The sequence below is a fragment of the Cydia fagiglandana genome, chromosome 5 (genome assembly GCF_963556715.1).
Source record: "Cydia fagiglandana chromosome 5, ilCydFagi1.1, whole genome shotgun sequence".
In the NCBI taxonomy this organism is placed as follows: domain Eukaryota; kingdom Metazoa; phylum Arthropoda; class Insecta; order Lepidoptera; family Tortricidae; genus Cydia; species Cydia fagiglandana.
Window position 1 is genome coordinate 17,364,610 of NC_085936.1, and position 20,082 is coordinate 17,384,691.

The 20,082-nt window shown below is 40.0% G+C and overlaps 1 protein-coding gene across 1 annotated transcript in view; it reads left to right on the forward strand.

The window, feature by feature from the left end:
• Positions 1 to 20,082, forward strand: part of LOC134664578 (intermembrane lipid transfer protein Vps13) — a 111,529-nt gene that overhangs the window by 66,387 nt on the left and 25,060 nt on the right. Inside the window, exons 42-54 of the mRNA XM_063521290.1 lie at positions 153 to 368; positions 1,775 to 1,816; positions 4,064 to 4,267; positions 4,905 to 5,042; positions 5,331 to 5,477; positions 6,401 to 6,549; positions 7,709 to 7,840; positions 10,322 to 10,537; positions 11,235 to 11,397; positions 16,121 to 16,255; positions 17,970 to 18,057; positions 18,283 to 18,458; positions 19,685 to 19,914. Of these exons, the coding sequence (XP_063377360.1) occupies positions 153 to 368; positions 1,775 to 1,816; positions 4,064 to 4,267; positions 4,905 to 5,042; positions 5,331 to 5,477; positions 6,401 to 6,549; positions 7,709 to 7,840; positions 10,322 to 10,537; positions 11,235 to 11,397; positions 16,121 to 16,255; positions 17,970 to 18,057; positions 18,283 to 18,458; positions 19,685 to 19,914 (2,036 nt within the window). The remainder of the gene's footprint in view (positions 1 to 152; positions 369 to 1,774; positions 1,817 to 4,063; positions 4,268 to 4,904; positions 5,043 to 5,330; positions 5,478 to 6,400; positions 6,550 to 7,708; positions 7,841 to 10,321; positions 10,538 to 11,234; positions 11,398 to 16,120; positions 16,256 to 17,969; positions 18,058 to 18,282; positions 18,459 to 19,684; positions 19,915 to 20,082) is intronic.

The following is a 20,082-nucleotide window of genomic DNA, read 5'->3' on the forward strand; positions in this document are numbered from 1 at the left end:
ACGGTGGGGAACAAATAAAATGTGAAACTGTGACAAGGGCAAACAATCATAGCTCTGCTAATTCTACTGAAAGGTACATAAGACTATCCTGTTCGGTCACTTCCCCCCACCCCAAATGCCAGACCCAGTTATATACTAGATTCATGTTTCAGATACAAAACTACCTAGACAAATGCTGGGTGTGCACCAAAAACCTCCCCGACAACGAGACGGAGCTCTCCGTGTGGTCATTCGAGTCCCACGACAGCCCGGCGGTGATGACGCTCGACCTCGGCATGCACAGCGTCGACTCGGAGGGCTCGCAGGTGCTGTCGCTCTACTGCCCCTTCTGGATGCTCAATAAGACGGGGCTCACCTTGTGCTATAGGGTGAGTGTAGAGTTGGGTTTTATAATTAGCCGAGGGTGGTATTCCACCTGTCCAATGCGGTTGGCAACTGCCAAAGGTTTGCATAGATGGCGCCATCATAGCCTGCCCTTTTTTCTATGAGATTTGGCCTAAAGGGCTCTCATCAAGGGCATAAAATTCCATTAAAGCAAACAAATTTTTAACACAATTCTAGGAATTGACAGGGCAAGCTATGCTGGCGCGATCTGCTAAATACTTCGACCGGCCAACCGCATTTCTTCGTCCCATGTGTATTTGGATCTCACATTTTGCTTAGAGAGTGAGAAGTAATACACATTGGACCAAGATATCGGACAGGTGGAATACCAAATACCAACCTGGGTTACTAGACGTGCGAAATCGAGCATTAGGGCTCATTTAGACGGTGCGAGAACTCGCATGCGAGTTTCATTACATTGCGGAATTGGATCGGTCGGCTGAATTGGATGTAACCTTAATAGTCCACAATGTAACTTAAATCGAATTCGTGTTTGCGCGCCGTCTTGATTCTTGTTTGATTTCGCACGTGTATTAGTTCAATGGTCTATCTATGGTATTACTTCTATGGGAATGCGAATTTGTTATGCTATGTATTGGCTCTTGTCTTTAAATAAAATCTTGTAATCACTTTGAATGTAGCATTTTAGAAATCTATTAAATTTGCAACAGATTATTTTTTATACAAAAACTTGTTAATATCTTTTTCCTATTTTAAAATTTTCTATTATTAAGTTTTTGTGAACCATTTTAAAAATGAGAACTTCTCAGCAAATAATTATATACTTCATGCTATTAACTATAAGACTTATAACTTAAAGACAAATACATAGTTGAAACAAAGAAAATTATTCGCATTGAGAAATTTTACAGAAATTAACAAATTTTGGTTGGGTTTTGTGTATGTCTTATTGTATATGTTGTGTTAAAATTTAAGGGGCCTCAGAGTGTTTGGGTCTACGAGTATATTGCTAGACTTGGGTGTTTTGTAGGCTAAATAACTATATCACTCTTTTTAATTCTTTTATTGAGGTAATTTCGTAACCACAGTTTAGGATAAAAATACATGAATATGTGTGACGTTATCTATGGAAAGGGATCTTAATATCGATGGCACTTACGCCATTATTAACGATGCTCCGACATAAGTACCATGCCGCGCCGTCGCGCTGTGTGACGTAAGCGCCATCGACAATAAGGTCCCTTTTAATGCATAATGCCCCATATAATGATATACAATATACACTCTATTTTGTCCCTGGCACTTATCAATATAATTCTCCTTCAACTGTATTGTATTTCGGTGTGTATTTAACCTTCAAAAAGTGATTAGTACGATCCTTAAGTAGTTTGCTATTGACACCAAAACCATTGGCACATATTGATTGCAGAAATCAAAGAAAGCAGAAAAAGAGACCAGCACACCCAATAAGGTATCTCCAACCTAACAACATGCTTGAACATTGTTGGTATTATTTGCTTCACTTATGCTCTGGTTTCCTAGGATAGCGGTGCCGTCATATAGCGGCCGTCTCCATACAAATACTACGATATCCATATTTAGCCGTATTATTTAGTACGGAAACGGCCGCTATATGACGGCACCGCTATCCTGGGAAAACCGATCTTTAGCATTTGAAATTCAGCGTAGCTTTTTATGGTATTTCTGTACTAACGTTTGAGAAAGTCTAGAATTCGTTTAATTTCTAGATGATTTAATTAAAACATGGATTGTGTCATTTATCTTCAGTCATTTTTGGTGAAGTTGCGCTGTGCATGACATGAATACTATTTTATCTGTATCTAGTTTTTTAAGCATCTTGTAAGTCATATTTGTAATAGTTTTAGTAGTGTGTTAGCATGCTCAGTAGGGTCATATGATAATTCGCACTCAATATTTTCGTGCATTTCGAGCAATAAAAACAAATAAATTGGAATAAACATGAGTAACATAGAAACATAACAAAAACAGGCAATTCTGCAATCGAAAATAATAAGATTAAGAAACAGTCAAATATACTAGTACTATAATATATTTGCAACAAAAATTCCAATGGTATTTTGAAATACTTTCTTTCACAGAAATTGGGGAGGCAATGTGTAATGTCAAATGTAACGTCATGTTTTATAATCCACATATGATGATTACAGATGAAACTGTCATGTTGCAGTAAGTTGTTTAGCCGGCACGGCTGCGCGCCGGTGAGTGGTGCTTCACAATGTAAATACCGATCACTCGCGGCACTGTTTACTTGGTTTAATGGGTCGTTATTTTAATTGGGATTGGGTTTTGTGTTTGTCGGTTTGGGTGGCTCCATTGAACATGTCCATAAGAAGTTATAAAGTGCTTGAATCGAGTTAAACTTGCATTTGCATCAAACAGTTAGTAGAAGATGTCAAAAAAGCATGCATCTAATAAGATAGCTACAGTAGGAGTCGCTGTGCGACCCCGTACATTTTGCCGTGACTGGTTGTATGTGGCTTTTTATTAGAGCTTATGTTTCATGTGCATAAGGACCCTTCTACAATGGAAAGCCACATTATGGCGTCATTGGCGTCGTATAGTGCCATTGCCATCTGTACAGTCAAATACGGGGTTACGAATTTTTCTTTGACTATTCACCTTTTCTGCAATTATCAGTTCTTGGATTTACATTTCAATCATATTTTTATAGACATGTTTAATGTAGACTTACTCATCGAGCTATCACTGCAAGGTTGGTTTATTAATGTTTAATGGTTTTTGTCGATCTACGAAGCAAAGGGGAAACATGCTATCGTCGATATGTGATAAGTAAATTTAACCACCGACTGTATATATAAATTTCTACTTCAATCCTTAAAACCTTAAACGCTAGTGAAAAACGGACTAATTGTGGTAGTAACATCTCGGATTATGATATATTAAAATTGACGAAATTCTTCAGACGTTTCCAGAATCGGCTATCATTGTAAGAGTAAGAAATTGTAAATTCTAGTAACTTCTTAAAATTAGACTTAAGATTGTGATAACATTAGGGTTTATTTGGGTTTTGGCGTTAACTGTTTAATTAATGGATTACTTATGACCCTACTGTAGCACATATTACATATTTAATTTGATCACATAATGCACTTTATAATATTAGCTTTAAGTAAATTGGAATAAATTTAGAATTTATATTTTAACTGCATGTTTCGCATGGATATATGGATGTCTTTAAAGCGTATATTAGTCAGACTAGTAAGTATTGCTTAAATGAAATTGTATAAATATTGGCATATCCTACCAACAACCAGCTTTTTTATTAAAATAAATATACCATAGATTCTCACTAGACAGTCTAGAAAAATATATTAAAAAATAGCATTACTAATAATTCCTCGAATGTTAGAGATGGTTTTTTTTTAAATATTTAAGTAATAAAATGTATGCATGTAACTATTGTTATATCTGCTTAAAATCCATTAAAATATTAGCGTGGCGATTCTTTATAAAATAATTTGTGTCGCTACCAAAGATACAAGTGTTAGCTTTGTTCGGGAAACAATAAAATCTCTGCGCGGTGTTTCGGCTACTTAACCATTTATTTCACAGTTTCCTGATCATCAGGCTTCACAAACGGAGCTTTGCTTTAGAACATCCTTGGCGCTACACTTAAACCTCAATACTTTAAAAGTAACATAACTTTTATTTTCAGAACGTGGACGAGACGGGCAACGTAATATTCCACCCTAAGGAATACAAGGAGCCGATTTTGTTCTCGTTCCGAGCCAAGAACTTCTTCGGCAAGAAGAAGGCGGCCATCAGGATAGACTTCGGCGAATGGTCGGAGAAGTTCTCTCTGGACGTGCCCGGGAGCTCTGGAGTTATTACTTGCCGTCATGAGGGCAGGTCTTATCAGGTATACAATACTAGTACAAATATATCCATAACTGCGGGCCAGCTACAAATTTTCCTTCCGTGCGATAACTGTTAACGTACGTATGGAGACGTATCATGAAGCTTCGTAGACGTCAGCTGCCGCTCCGTTGGATTGAGGAGCAGTAACCATCTACAAGTAAAGAATATAAACATTTATAGTCAAGAAGCTAGGCATGCCCGGAAGCTCATGGGTTATTATTATTCCTTGCTGACATGAGGTCAGGTCGTACCAGGTACACAATACTACCAAAGTGCTTAGACGTTCGTGAGAAGTTAGTAGACTCTGCGACAGACGTATTACGTACCTAGACGTAATACGTCTGTCATTTCCTTCCGAGCGAACTTGGAAAGTGGGGATATATCATGATGCCTCATGAACGTCAGCTGTCGCTCCGTTGGATTGAGGAGCAGTTGCCATCCAAACACGTAGAAAATATATTTTTGTCAAAGAAAAGGCCGCCAACAGGTTATATTTTGGTAAGGATTCCGACAAGTTATCTTTGGGTGGTCTTACCAGGGATACAATACTACTAGTAATGCCATGGTGATGTTTTGTAATGACTTTTGTTTATAAGGAATGTTTATTATAATAAATCTTACTTAACTTTCCCTTTTAGGTGGCCGTGACGAATCAGTTGTCGTTCAACAGTCTGACCAAGATGGTGATCTTCACGCCATACTTCCTTATCATTAACGAGGCGGCCTTCGACATCGAGTATCAGGAGCTTCACCGTTCTGCTGACCCCTGGAAAGAGGTAAACTACTAAGGGCTACGCCAAACATAATCGACGGACTGATCAACAGACCCCGTTATCAGTGGTGAAATTTTATTGAAATGTTAGGGTTGGCACTCACTCCCCCACTGTGCGGGTAAAATTCCGCAAGCTATTGGATAAAAGTACGCGTGTGGGGTAATTGTTCGCATCAAGAAAATTTCGATGGAACTGTCAATAGAATAATGTTTAACGAATATATATGAAATTGTCTGTAAGTTTCCATACGGTTAATGTTTCAGAATGGTAATGACTCTGATGTTGTTATAGGTGGAAAAGAACTCGAGCGCCCCCCTGTGGCCCGTTGTAGAAAAAGATGAAAAGCTTCTTATACTGCGCGTGGCCGGCACCAAGGACATAACCGCACCGTTCCTGTACACTGAGCAACACGGCTCCTGCTTAAAACTTAACAATCAGGTAAAAACATTAATATATGTCATATAAGCAACTCAAATATACGAAAGAAAAAGTGATAAAGGCATAGACTAGGAATCCTCTAGACCGAGTTTAGAGCAATTATTTCATGAAACCGATGATGCCAAAAATACGGGGGTGCGCGGGATAAGGTGAGCGACGTCCCGTGCCGTGATTGGTCCATTCAAAGACACGGACGTCACACAAAGACACTTTCGACTTGAACATGGAATAAATTTACTGTATGCGTGGCAGAGGGTAGCGCGACTATGCTCAGTCTGGAGGATGTTTTGTCTGTGGATGAAGGCCTCCAATATCCAGGGTTGGGATCGAACAAGCGTCTAGATGAGTATCAAATTTACATCCCTCAGCCTACCGCGAAACACTTTCGACATGTTACCTCCCAGTCACCCTTACGTACGAATTTACAAGTGCGAAATAGAAGCAACACGTCGAACGTGGTTCGCGGTAGGCCCTCAGTTGTAATTAGTTGTCTCGATTAAATACTTAACACTGGTCACTCTGTGAGCTATAGACTTCGCGATCGGCATTTTAAAAAGACTTAATACTTCGTCGGGTCATTATCACAGCTAACTCGCAGTAATCTTGCCCTTTGGGCTAATTTCCGCCAATATGAACATTTTCCTGAAAACATTTTTACCCAAGCTGATAGATCCTAACGGTCGATCAATAAATTATTTTTGACTAGATAGTCAATTATTTTTGACTCTACTTAGTAAAATAAATGACATTTAACTAATCAATTTTGCTAAGTCTGTTAACGAAATTGGTATTTTATATTAGTCCATTTTGATTTCGAGGACGTAAATTCATTTTTATTGCCCAGCACGGGTATTGCCCAACATATGTGTAGGTTGATAATGACTCCATTATATAGTTGAACTTAATGTTTAATTATCTTCCAGTACGGTGGGCTACATGTGGAAGTGCAGCTCAGCGAAGGCGGTACTTACATCACGGTCCGTCAGTACCGCGACGGACACGCCCCGGCTTTACTTATCAACTACTGTCCCTACACCATCACTGTTTATGAGAAGGAAAACGTCAATAGCAAGTGAGTGTTCGATTATAAAACCGACTTATAAACGACTTTAACCTCATTGTATTAGAGCTCAAAGTCTTGCGGGCACGCTGTGGGGCATTCTATTATAAAACCGACTTAAAAACGACTTTAACCTCATTCTATTAAGAGTTCAAAGTCTTGTGGGCACGCTCCTGCGTTGTCCAGTATCTACTGTCCCTACACCCTCGCTGTTTATGAGAAGGAAAACGTCAATAGCAAGTGAGTGTTCGATTATAAAACCGACTTATAAACGATTTTAACCTCATTGTATTAGAGTTCAAATTCATGCGGGCACGCTCTATTATACGCTGTGGGGCATTCTATTAAAAAACCGACTTATAAACGATTTTAACCTCATTGTATTAGAGTTCAAAGTCTTGTGAGCACGTTCTATTATACGCTGTGGGGCATTCTATTATAAAACCGAGTTAGAAACGACTTTAACCTCATTGTATTAGAGTTCAAAGTCTTGTGGGCACGCTCCTGCGTTGTCCAGTAACTACTGTCCCTACACCCTCGCTGTTTATGAGAAGGAAAACTTCAATAGCAAGTGAGTGTTCGATTATAAAACCGACTTATAAACGACTTTAACCTTGGCTGTAATAGAGTTCAAAGTCTTGTGGGCACGCTCTATTATACGCTGTGGGGCATTCTATTATAAAACCGAGTTATAAACGACTTTAACCTCATTGTATTAGAGTTCCAAGTCTTGTGGGCACAGCAAGTACATACATCATTCATTCTTTTTAGAAAGATAATTTTAATATCCTTATATCGGAGTTCAAAGTCGAACATTGTGCATTATGTGCAACTCTTTTAAGGAGCGTCGGCTTACCTCCTTATTAACAGACATTATAGCAATTTCCAATTCTTCTGCAATTTTTTTCTCAAACACAAATGTGGACATGTCCAATAGGGTTGGTTGGTCCAAGGTTTGCATAGATGGCGCCATCATAGCTTGCCCCTTTTTCTATGAGATTTGGCTTATAGGGCTGGAATCAAGGGCATAAAATTCCATTAAAGCAACAAAAAATTGACACAATTCTAGTGATTGACAGCGTATGCTATGCTGGCACCATCTGCTAAATACTTCGACCGACCAACCCCAATTGACGGATTGGGACAGTTTAAATTTGTGTGTTGTTTCTAGGAAGATCGGTTCGATGGAGAAGATGTTGTACACTTGGGACAACCCGGCCGGGCCGCGCGTGCTGATCTTCGAGGGACACAACAAGAAGGAGGTCGAGAACGACCTGAGGCAGGACGGCATCGGCGAGTTCATGTAAGTTAGCGGGTTGAACCGTTAACCCAGTGTCAAATTGTACTGGTAACCATGGTAACTCCAGGTTTAACCGGTTAATCCCGGGTTAGTGAATGGTGCAAGTGGCCCTTACTAACTTTAAACTCTGTTTTGATCAGACTACGGGAAGGGTTATGATTTTAGCAGTTTTTACAAGCTTTTATTTAACATGCAATGTTTATTGTTTGAGTCAAATCTTGGGACGTTAGCTAATATTACGTTTTTTTCAATTTACCAGACCTAGTCAAATACCTCTACTATAATTATGTATGTGGGTATATTTCTGTCATGTGTTCCACCTTAATTACTACTCAAGGCAGAGTTTATTAAAAAAATTACCCTAATCATAATATTATTTTGTCCGTGATCCCTTTATGTGCGGTTCTTCTTCTTCTTCTTCTTTATTAGGGGCTATATAAGGCTCCAAAGCCTATGTATCACTGCGACCATTCCTGATCTATTGTGATCGCCACCTACTACAACTCTCGATCCAACCCTGCAACTTCAAATAGCTGCAGGATCTTTTTGGTTTCGAGAGACTTTACCTCCTCCGGGCGTAATATGTGTCCGCCCAAGATTAGGTCACGAGTACGCATTAGGCAAGGGCACTCTGTGAGGATGTGTAAGGGCGTCTCCTCTGCCTCCATGCAGAGTCTGCACCGCCCTATGTCACGTTTCCCCATGGTGTGCATGTGCTTATTTAGGCCGCAGTGCCCGGTAAGCACCCTTACCAAGTTGCGCAGTTGGTTCCTAGACAGCGCTAAGGCGTTCGAGGACGCCTTTTTGCTGAAGGCCTTGATAAGCGCTTTGGAATGGTTCAAACCTGTTGTTTCTCTCCAGAGTTGAATGGTTTTGTAGTGACAGTAGGTCTTTAGGGTGAGCCGCGTTAGGCTTTTGGGGATACCACAAAAGGGCTCAGGACTGTAGTTCTTCCCCTTAGCCCCTGCTCGCGCGAGTTCGTCGGCCTTCTCGTTTCCTACGACACCCGCATGCCCCGGGACCCAACGTAGAACAACCTTGCTCCTGGCTCCAAGGTTGTTCAATAGTTGCCTGCAGTTCTCAACCAGCCTCGATGTGGTGACATCGGAGGTTAGGGCTAAGAGTGCCGCCTGGCTATCCGAATGGATATAGATAGTATGGTTGCCGTAGTTGCTTTGCAGATTGATTGACGCACATTCCAGAATGGCGTATACCTCTGCCTGGAATATAGAGCAAAAACGTCCTAGGCCCTAAGCCCTTCCACCAGTGTCCGAATGGGTGTATTATCAAAGGCGCCCTCAATATCTAAGAAGGCCGACATGGCTATGTCCTTGTCTTCCAAGGCCCTTTCCACTCTGTCAACTAGCTCCAGCAAGGCAGTCTCTGTAGACCTGCCCCTGCGGTAAGCATGTTGGCTGTCGTGTATGGGTTTTCTCAGAAGACAGCTCTCCCTGATATACTTATCGATTACCTTTTCCAAGGTTTTAAGGAGGAACGAGGAGAGGCTGATCGGTCTGAAGGACTTGGCTAAAGCGTAATCCTTCCTCCCAGCCTTTGGTATAAATAATACCTTGACCTTGTTCCACTGTTCTGGCAAGTGTCCCCAGGCATAACTAGCTCTGAAGATTCTAACCAAATGCGGGATTAGGACTTCAGCTCCTCGCTGCATTAGCACAGGGCTTACTCCGTCCAGGCCGCACGTCTTGTAAGGTTTGAAAGAGTTTATAGCCCACTTCACTATCCCGGGCCTTATGACGAGGGCAGCCTGCCTCCAGTCCTCCGGGCGAGGCCTATGCAAGCCTCTGAACACCTGGGACTCGTGCGCCTGTCCTGCCCCTGGGAAGTGAGTTTCAGCTAAGAGCTCCAAAGTCTCCGTCTCACTAGCAGTGAAGGAGCCATCATGCCTCCTGAGAAGGCCTACCTGATTGCTTCTAGCTTTGGAGAGTATCCTGTGAAGTCTCGCTCCTTGAGGCGTATTTTCAATTTCCTCGCAGAACCTCCTCCATGACGCTCTCTTAGCTTTCCTAATCTCTTTACTGTATTCATTTAGGGCTTTCCGATAGACCTCCCACTCCCCTGTCCTCTTAGCCCTATTGAATAACTTGCGTGTTTTGTCCCTGAGCCTCCTAAGGTTGGAGTTCCACCATGGGACCACACGTTTGGTAGTTTTGACCTTGGGAGCACAGTTTTCTTCAAAGGCACTTACAATGCCATTTGAGACCATTATGTGCGGTTACCTTTAGTTTCCCCGCGCTAACATTACAATCGACACCAAAAACCACTAGCCATTAACCCTTTTAACGCCTATCGTGCGTGAGCTGTCATCGTGAACATTGTCAGAACGCACGATGTTTGATAATGGTCTGTAGCCGAACTGTGGTCAAAGGGAGCCATAGGGAGGTGCTGCACTGACGAATTTTTTTTTCATATTGAGAAAACTAATACAGTTCCCCTTCTTCATGTTCGAGTCAATTTCTCTGACAGGATCGACAGCCAGCACAGCGTGTGGTGGGTCTCCTTCCTGGACGGCCTACAACGCATACTTCTCTTTACGGAAGACGCCATGCTCGCGAGCGGCGCGCACACAGTCGGCGAGGCCGAAATAGTTGACATGGAGATCATCTTCGCGATCCACGGAGTGGGGCTGTCGCTCGTTAACGACCCGGAGCATTTGGAGCTCATCTACATGACCATTTCCAAGTAAGACTATGTATATCTTAATTGTCAGTTGACATTAGTGTTAAATCCTTCTCCGATGGTCTACAACGCATACTTCTCTTCACGGAAGACGCCATGCTCGCGAGCGGCGCGCACACAGTCGGCGAGGCCGAAATAGTTGACATGGAGATCATCTTCGCGATCCACGGAGTGAGGCTGTCGCTCGTTAACGACCCGGAGCATTTGGAGCTCATCTACATGACCATTTCCAAGTAAGACTTTATGTATGTCTCAATTATCAGTTGATATTAATGCTAGATAATTTCTTGATGGCCTACAACGCATACTTGTCTTCACGGACGACGCTATAATCGCTAGCGGCGCTCACACAGTCGGCGAGGCTGAAATAATTGATATAGGACATCTTCGCGATTCACGGAGTTAACGATCCGGAGCACTCAGAGCTTATCTACATGACCATTTCCAAGTAAGACTTCATGTATCTCTTTATTTATAATATTGTCTTCGGTTACCGCGATAGTTACTCATGAAATGAAACTATGGAAACGATCGCGTATAATTTATTATACATCCCGACGTTTTGAACCCTTTACAGCGCAATCGATCATGGTCAACGGGTGACTGAGCTAGAGGACATAATAACATTTTTATTAATACTCCATATATTTTATAATGCCGTCTGTATTTTCACTTTTCTATAACGCACTCACTTCCACAGTTCGGGTATAATATGGGAGCAATGCAAACTGGGCGCGCGCCGCTACAAGAAGATCGAAGGCGCGAAGCTGCGGCAGTACGAGGAGGCGTATCAGAAGTATCTGCTCAACAAGGCGTCCTCTGAACCATCGTTGGGTGTGTGCTATGTGGATGAAAAAATAGAGGTACTTTAGTGTTGGCGAATCGTTTAGTTTTCAGATTAAAATCAAGCTTCATATGCGGGCACGTTGGTCGAAGATACGGGCAGTACGAGGAGGCGTATCAGAAGTATCTGCTCAACAAGGCGTCCTCTGAACCAACGTTAGATATGTGCTATGTGGATGACTAAATAGAGGTACTTTAGTGTTGGCAAAGAGAATTTAGTATAAACGCGATTGTCAAAGTAATTTTTGTAGCCACAGTAAATTTACTGCCATCTTTCGCTCAGACGGGGCCAAACCTTTTAGAATCCCATTTGACTTTGATTCTCGTTCTTTCACGGATACCTAAGTGTTAAATTTGTTAAGACTGCATCGAGCAAAATCAGCGAAAAAGGCAGTCACCGTTTAGTCGCTAGCGTTCACATCTCTTGATAAAAAAAATTATAATAAATGTCATTATTATCCCAAAGAGTGTGTTTACAACGAATCACCCTTGAAAATCTGAAATATTTTACAATATAATAAATACACTTATGCAAAGTTGTACCTAAAACGAGATGAACGAGTGTCAGCGTTTAGTAAAATTTGTATAAAAAAATCGATGCTCATGCTATAAAATCGAGTGATTTCGAAAGCCAGATAACTGGACTACAACGAATCAGGCTTTTCCTATTTTTCCTCTTAAAGGCTACAGAGAAATTCAATCGTAAACGTAAACTTTCGTAAAATTTCCATACATCCGCCATATCTGTCAAATTCTCCTTTCAATCAGATGCCCGCTGGGCTTGGTTCGAAGCGGACGCGTACCAGGATCTCCCAGTTTGACATTTCGATTTTGAATATATATTGACAGAAATTCATATCCGTATACGAATGATGATACCAGTGAAAAACTGCGTTCAAAATAAATAGGGTAAATAAATAACGTCACACGGAGATCTAGAGTCATTAAAATTTCGATTTCTTTTTATTCACAAGTCATAATACTTAAAAAATATAACAAATTATTTAATAAAATATATGAATACAACCAAATCAGTGTAATTAGCGGCTTCCTAATTCACTTAAAATAAAAAAAGTTTGAAGATTTGTTATTTCTTATTGGAATAAATTTTCATTGTGCTGGTATTCATGTTACGTCATTTTAAAAACATATATGACATAATGTCAATATACTAGATAAACAATTTATCAACAAAATTCTTCATATTTTAGCCTAAGCAATATAAATTATTCAAATTTTATTTATGAAGACAGAGCAATGTTGTTCACATAATTTCAGCAATAAAATTCATAGTTTCAACTAGTTCTGTTGCTATTCTGAGAGCTATCACGAGCTCTGAAAGTTAATTCAATGATATATCATCAAGAAATTGAAATCAAGACTCGACCTGCAGTCTCAGCGAGTTTTTGTGGCTATATTATCAGTTGAAAGAACGATATTTAAAGACAATACCAGCAGTGATCTGGTTTACGAGTACCTATATTGGTTTCATGTGACGATGTTTATATAAATGTATCTATCAAACAACAACGTGCTTTTATTTCATTGATATTCGGTGCAAAACGATAACTCAGTAACGAAATAAAATTATGAGAAATGCCTTTGGTTTTTTTCAGTGAACGTTTATATTTATGAGGTCGTTTATAAGGTCTTATGTCTTATCAGCGTGGCTTTGGCCTTTGGACATTTTTGTAATGCTTTGTAATAAGATAGGTGAGGTATCTACTTATATCCCTAATTGTAATAACCTTTTATGAAATGAATTACAATTTAATTATTTAAATAAAAAAGTGGTCCACAAAAATATACATCCGCTCGGTCCGCTAAAATAATATAAGTGCCCTTCATAATATTAAGTAGGTATATTTAAGATTAACAATCAGTAAACATCATTAATTACGCTCAAATGCTTATGTTTCAGTACAAAATGGGTGAGATATTTCCGACATAAAACCTAAAGGTAAAAGTACAATTTGCTAAGTAAACTGTCAATCTACATTAATTATTATAATAGATAGACTCTTAGAGGTCAGCTTACTGAAGAATATGAACAACATATAGGTACTTTCTAAATAAAATACAATTTGTTTTTCCATGACTCATGTAGGCCATATTTTACTAGACCATTTAAATTGAAGATGAAATTAATTCATGATAAAAGGTAATAAGGCCCGGTAATATTCTCTGTTATTCTTGAACTTGTACTATGACTAAGAAGGCCCACTGACAGTGCAAGTAACAAGGCCCGGTTCCGAACCAACATGGTATGGTTTTTTTATAAAACGTGTATTTTTCAAAAGCGCCGGAATATTTTTATAACTATTTTGGTATATGAAGAAACATGAACAAATGAGAAATCTATATTGAATTGAATTGGTAATAATATCCTGATTATTTATAAAACTATTTCAGTTAAAATAAAGGTGGGCCTTATATGCCTCACCTAACCCTATTCGTTCACATTTAGATCCTATAGCTATATTTGGTCACTTTGGCCCTCACTATCTATTTGATACCGATTGCACTAACAATTAAAAGTACAGCTCATATGTACTTTTTCCTGTACTGAAACTTATAAGGTATGCCCACCAAATACGCTCATAAGAACGATATATTCTATAGATATAGGCTATGAACTATCTAATGATATACAGGGTGTAATCGTTAAGTGTAGCCAGGCTATAATTCCGTAAATATAACAGATATCAGAAAACTTCAAATTGATATCGAAAGTGCGTTACCCAATGAGTAAAATTACATTAATAACTTTTTTTTTAAATAAAAACAGAAATATCCCAGACATTAACTCTACTCTAAGACATTAACTCACAAACCCTCCCATACATTTAGTACGACGACTCACCCTTCAAAGAACGTTGGTGTCGTAAGAGATAAAACTGCTTGAGATTCATTATTTGCGATGATAAACTGTAATAAAATAATAAAACTACCGTTTATGAAATAATAGATTTATTATTTCATAAACGGTAGTTTTATTATTTTATTACAGTGAGGGGTGAGTCGTCGTACTAAATGTATGGGAGGGTTTGAAGTTAATGTTTGGGATATTTCTGCTTTTATTTAAAAAAGTTATTAGGGATCATCCATTAATTACGTCACATGAATTTCTAGGTATTTTGACCCCTCCCCCCCTCCTTGTCACACTTGGTCACATTTTGCAACTCCCTCCCCACCTGATGTGACGTCACATTTTAGGTTATTTTGTTTTCAACGAAATCGGCAGTACTAACTCGGCATAATTTAAAAAAAAATTTTTTTGGTAAAATTAATATATATAATTTTATAACACAAAACCAATTAGGAACGAAAATTACCTACATACTTCCAAAACCTCATTATTTAAATGTACTGCGAATAAAAAAATATAAATTAATTTTCGGTTACTGATGAATAGTGATGAAGTTAAAGTGACGTCACAGTGTGTGTGACTCCCCCTCCCCATGTCACAACATGTCACATTTTCTTGACCCCCTCCCCCCCAAACGTGTGACGTAATTAATGGATGACCCCTTAATGTAATTTTACTCATTGGGTAACGCACTTTCGATAACAATTTGAAGTTTTCTGATATCTGTTATATTTACGAAATTATAGCCTGGCTACACTTAACGATTACGCCCTGTATAAGTTACTTCGGGACGCGTCATGGTCATGGCCCAGAACCCATACTATCCGGGACACAGTTCTTTAATATTATGTGGGGCTAAAAAGGCCCTCTGTCAGTGCAGGTGACAAGGCCCGGTCCCGGGCCTTATTGAACGTATGAGATGGAATAGTAAATTTAAATATTTTAATATTGGTAATTATGAGTTTTTAGATTTCCCGATAAGTTTTAAGTAAGCATCACTTACTGACTTACAAAAGTATAAGCCTGCATTCTATTAGATGTTTTTAAAGCCTTATTATCAATAGAGCTTTAAAAATTAAGTTATAAGTAAAATATAATAAGCGTGTTTAGTTGTAAAAAATATGTTACACGACCTATATATAACTAATGAAGGGATAATTTTAGATATAAGTAGTTCACTTCGAGTAGGTAAAATAGACGATTTCTTATATCTTTAATAATAAAACTCCTAGTTTTAATTTGGTCTATGTCTACAAACCGCATACCTACCATCGCACACCACCACACTGTTAACTGACAGTTCGTAAACCTTATTACAAAAGGCATAAGGTCTACCGATGGACAGTTAAGAGCGTCGCCGTTTGAAACTATCTTAATACAAAAGTCAACAACGAAAATAAATAATTACCTAATACGTCACATACCTATGACATGACATGAACAAACAAGGAAAGCTATATATAAAAAGTGTTTTTTCTCTGTCTTCTCACAAAGGAAAGTTTGACAGTTTTAATTCCTCAAAGGAGGTCAGTAGTTAACACTAAACTCGAAACAGCACCTTTAAAAAAACATTAGGGGTCACTGACCTGTCCCAGTAAATTGAGGTAGTGTGCGTGAGCTGCGTTTGTGCGTGAAATGGGGTAATTTGACAGAATCTGAAAATTTACCCTCCTCTACGCCCTCTTAAATGTCAAAAAGTGTCACCATCTCCACGAGCATAGGCCAAAGGTATGGTGCCACCTTTTCGAGCGATAGCGTCATACCTTTGCAAGATATTTTAAGACTTCTCATTTGCACTAATAGGCTATGAAGTTTGTGTCTCAATCTTGCATGTTGTATGAAATCTGTTTTCTCATTATATAAATGTTATGCAGGTGAACTTCGAACAGATGCGAGTCATTAAGCCGTCCCCGCGCCTGCTGCGGCGGACCGCGGAGCCCGGTCTGTGGGCTTCCATAGGGATGACGGCGCATTCGAGAAGACTGCACGCGCGCCTACACCGTTTACAGGTAATCACCTTACCTGTCACCTGTCATGTTTGGACATACGCTCTATAACACTTTAAACTGTCGCGTTTTGTACACATATTTAATTAGACAAACGGGTCTACCGCAATATAATTTCATTGTTTTTACCTTTACTGGAATCAGTTATGTAACGCTGCCATACATGACCCAAAATTTTTTTATTAAGCTATGAGCTTCATCACATCTGATATTTGAGTAATTCTAAGCATTTCTAGCCTGGGGTGTGGGGGAGGGTGGGGTACAAAGACGGCCGCCACCCGTCATCTTTAAAAAAAATCTATTCTGATCCTGGTGGGTACTAGGGCAAGTTTTGTATCATTTTCGTATAAACCAAAGACGTAGAATTTATTGCTGATATTTGTTTTTTTCAGTTTCATAGTAATTTTACAAGAAAAATGTAAAAAGGTGAAAAATTTGGTTGGAGATTTTTGCTACGCGGAGTCGAAACTACAAAAGATAGAAAGTTGAAATTTGCACACTAAATTACATTTATAAAGTGTACAAGAGATAAGAAGCGATTTTGAGAAATTCAACCCCTAAGGGGGTTAAAAAGGGGATGAAAGTTTGTATGGGGTTCAAGTTTTATTTTAAGCTAGGAATTTGAAACTTCGTAAAACGATGTATTATTAAAATACAAGAAAACTAATTTCAGCGTTTTCGAAAATTCATTCCCTAAGGTGGTGAAAAAGGGGTTGAAAGTTTGTATGGATATCAAAAAATTTTTCGAACGCGGGACTTGAATCTTTGTATTTGAGGTTATTATTAAAAGACAGGAAAAGTAATTTCAGCGTTTTGTAAAATTCATCCCCTAACAGGGTTAAAAAGGGGTTAAAAGTTTGAATCCATTACAAATCCGAGTAGATGCACATTTCTTATTGCCTCCCAGGCTTGAAATGCTTAGAATTACTCAAGGAACATATGTGATGAAGCTCATAGCTTAATAAATTTTTTTTGGGTCAACTTCATAACTGCTTCCGCTACTTAAATTCCGACGTTTCAGCTGAGCTTCACCAACTGTGGTCACGGAAAGACTGACGTCCCATCAAATGTCAACGGAGATATAAATAAAACACCACTAGACTACCCGAAATTAGTTTATAAAAATGATCGAGGTAGACAAAGAAATACGCTCTAGTTAGGGAAGAAAGTGTGCACGTCTCACGTGAAGCCGCTTGGCACGGTTGTTCGTTGGGTTTTACTAAGTTCATCTAATTCCCTAGCCACGGGACTAACTCTTGGCCTACCCTGAAAAAGGGAGGGGAAAAGGTGGCTCCGGCGATCCAGTTGTGCTTTGTATCTATCTACCTCTAACGCCTTTGGTATCGCCTAAGACAAAAGTGCATACTGCTCCATACATTTCTGCACTTAATTCCCCTACCTATAGAATAGCAAACTGACACTCGTTTATAGAAAACACTAACTGAAACTGATCACTATGACATATAAATGATTAATTAATCATTGATCATGTGACATTTCGTTTGCAACTATTATTACGATACATTTTTATTTTCTTTCCCTACATTCTAGATTTATTTACTACATTTTCGTACTATGTATAATTTGGCCTTAAGAATCATAAGAATCTAGCTGGCACCTTTTACCGGTGGGACATGTGTCTCTTAATAATATGTATTTGACGAAAAGCTAAGCTATTGTTGAAACAACATAAGCTCATCGACTGCCTTAATTACAGATCGACCAGCAACTGCCGCTGCCCACTTTCCCCGTGACACTGGCGCCCGTGCCGCCTCCACCGTCCGTCGCTACCCAGGACAACATGGGTGAGTAATATCAATTCACATTCACAATATCAGTAAATTACATGTTCTCAAACAAACTTAGTTACGCATAAACTGTTCAGAACACAAATTATCATTGGAGTGAATGACTATCATTTATCCCAAAAGGCATATACATATTTTAATGACAGACGCCCGCAAATTGTTTCGTGTATGAAAGACGTGGACGTTAAAAAGTAAAATCCGTTTGTTATTGTCTTCTTTTAGGCATAAAGCCGTTCATCGAACTGTCGATAGTGGAGCGTATAATGGAGCACAGCAAGGTCCGGCAGTACAAGTACTACAAGGTGCTGATACAGGAGTTCCACGTGAAGGTCGACATGGGCTTGATCAACGCTCTGCTCGGCATGTTCCCGCAGCGGCTGCTCACCGAGCAGGAGGCGGTGAGTCACATTGTCTAGCTTTATACCAGGAATCAAGCCGTCCATGGAACTGTCGATGGTGGAGCGTATAATGGAGCACAGCAAGGTCCGGCAGTACAAATACTACAAGGTCCTGATACAGGAGTTCCACGTGAAGGTCGACATGGGCTTGATCAACGCTCTGCTCGGCATGTTCCCGCAGCGGCTGCTCACCGAGCAGGAGGCGGTGAGTCACATTGTCTAGCTTTATACCAGGAATCAAGCCGTCCATGGAACTGTCGATAGTGGAGCGTATAATGGAGCACAGCAAGGTCCGGCAGTACAAGTACTACAAGGTTCTGATACAGGAGTTCCACGTGAAGGTCGACATGGGCTTGATCAACGCTCTGCTCGGCATGTTCCCGCAGCGGCTGCTCACCGAGCAGGAGGCGGTGAGTCACATTGTTTAGCTTTATACCAGGAATCAAGCCGTCCATGGAACTGTCGATAGTGGAGCGTATAATGGAGCACAGCAAGGTCCGGCAGTACAAGTACTACAAGGTCCTGATACAGGAGTTCCACGTGAAGGTCGACATGGGCTTGATCAACGCTCTGCTCGGCATGTTCCCGCAGCGGCTGCTCACCGAGCAGGAGGCGGTGAGTCACATTGTCTAGCTTTATACCAGGTATCAAGCCGTCCATGGAACTGTCGATGGTGGAGCGTATAATGGAGCACAGCAAGGTCCGGCAGTACAAGTACTACAAGGTGCTGATACAGGATTGTCTAGATTAGTACAGTCACCTACAATAATATGTTACACAACGAAGCCCGCAAAAATATCTGACACGATCTTATTTGTAGGGCCATAAGAGCGTGTCACATATTTTTGCGGCCTTCAAAGAGTAACATATTATTGCAGGTGACTGTATCCCAGGGCCCCGTAGACATCATGCCAATCGCTAACGCTCCGTAGCGAAAGAAACCTGTCACTGTCACACTAATATTGAAGAGTGATAGAGAGGCATAAAGCGATACAATGGCGAAGCGCAAGCGATTGTCACCTTGGCTAGGCGCCAGGTCCGCTACTTTTGACGCATGACGGACTATTACTTTGTGGAGTGCGAGACACTAATATTTAATATGGAACTTTAAACAACCTATAATGTTTAATTTTCTTCATCAATTCTTAGATTCCGATAATAAAAAATTAAGATATGTTTTAAAAATATTTGTGAATAAAACACTAAATAATTTACTGTTTCCCTAGTTGGAAGCTTTCCAAACGGACCTCGAAAACGCCCGACAGCCCCTAGAAGCGCTGGCGGCGATCGGCGCCGCATCCGACATAAAGAACTTCTACGATAATCTCCATCTGTCTCCGCTGAAAGTGCACGTCTCTTTCTCTCTCGGCGGCGCCACGCAGTTGCCGTCCTTTATCGGCACGGTGCTGCAGAGTATAGGCGTCACGCTCACTGACATGAACGATGTTGTCTTCAAGTAAGTATGAAACACAACACACATTGACACTCACAAATTGATTTGTAAAATACCAGACAGGCGGTCTCACTACCTACTGTTAGGCAATGTCTGAATATACAAAAAGGAATATGAGGTAATATTGATTACGGACTTTTTATTAAACTGTTCTTGGATTAAAATTTACAT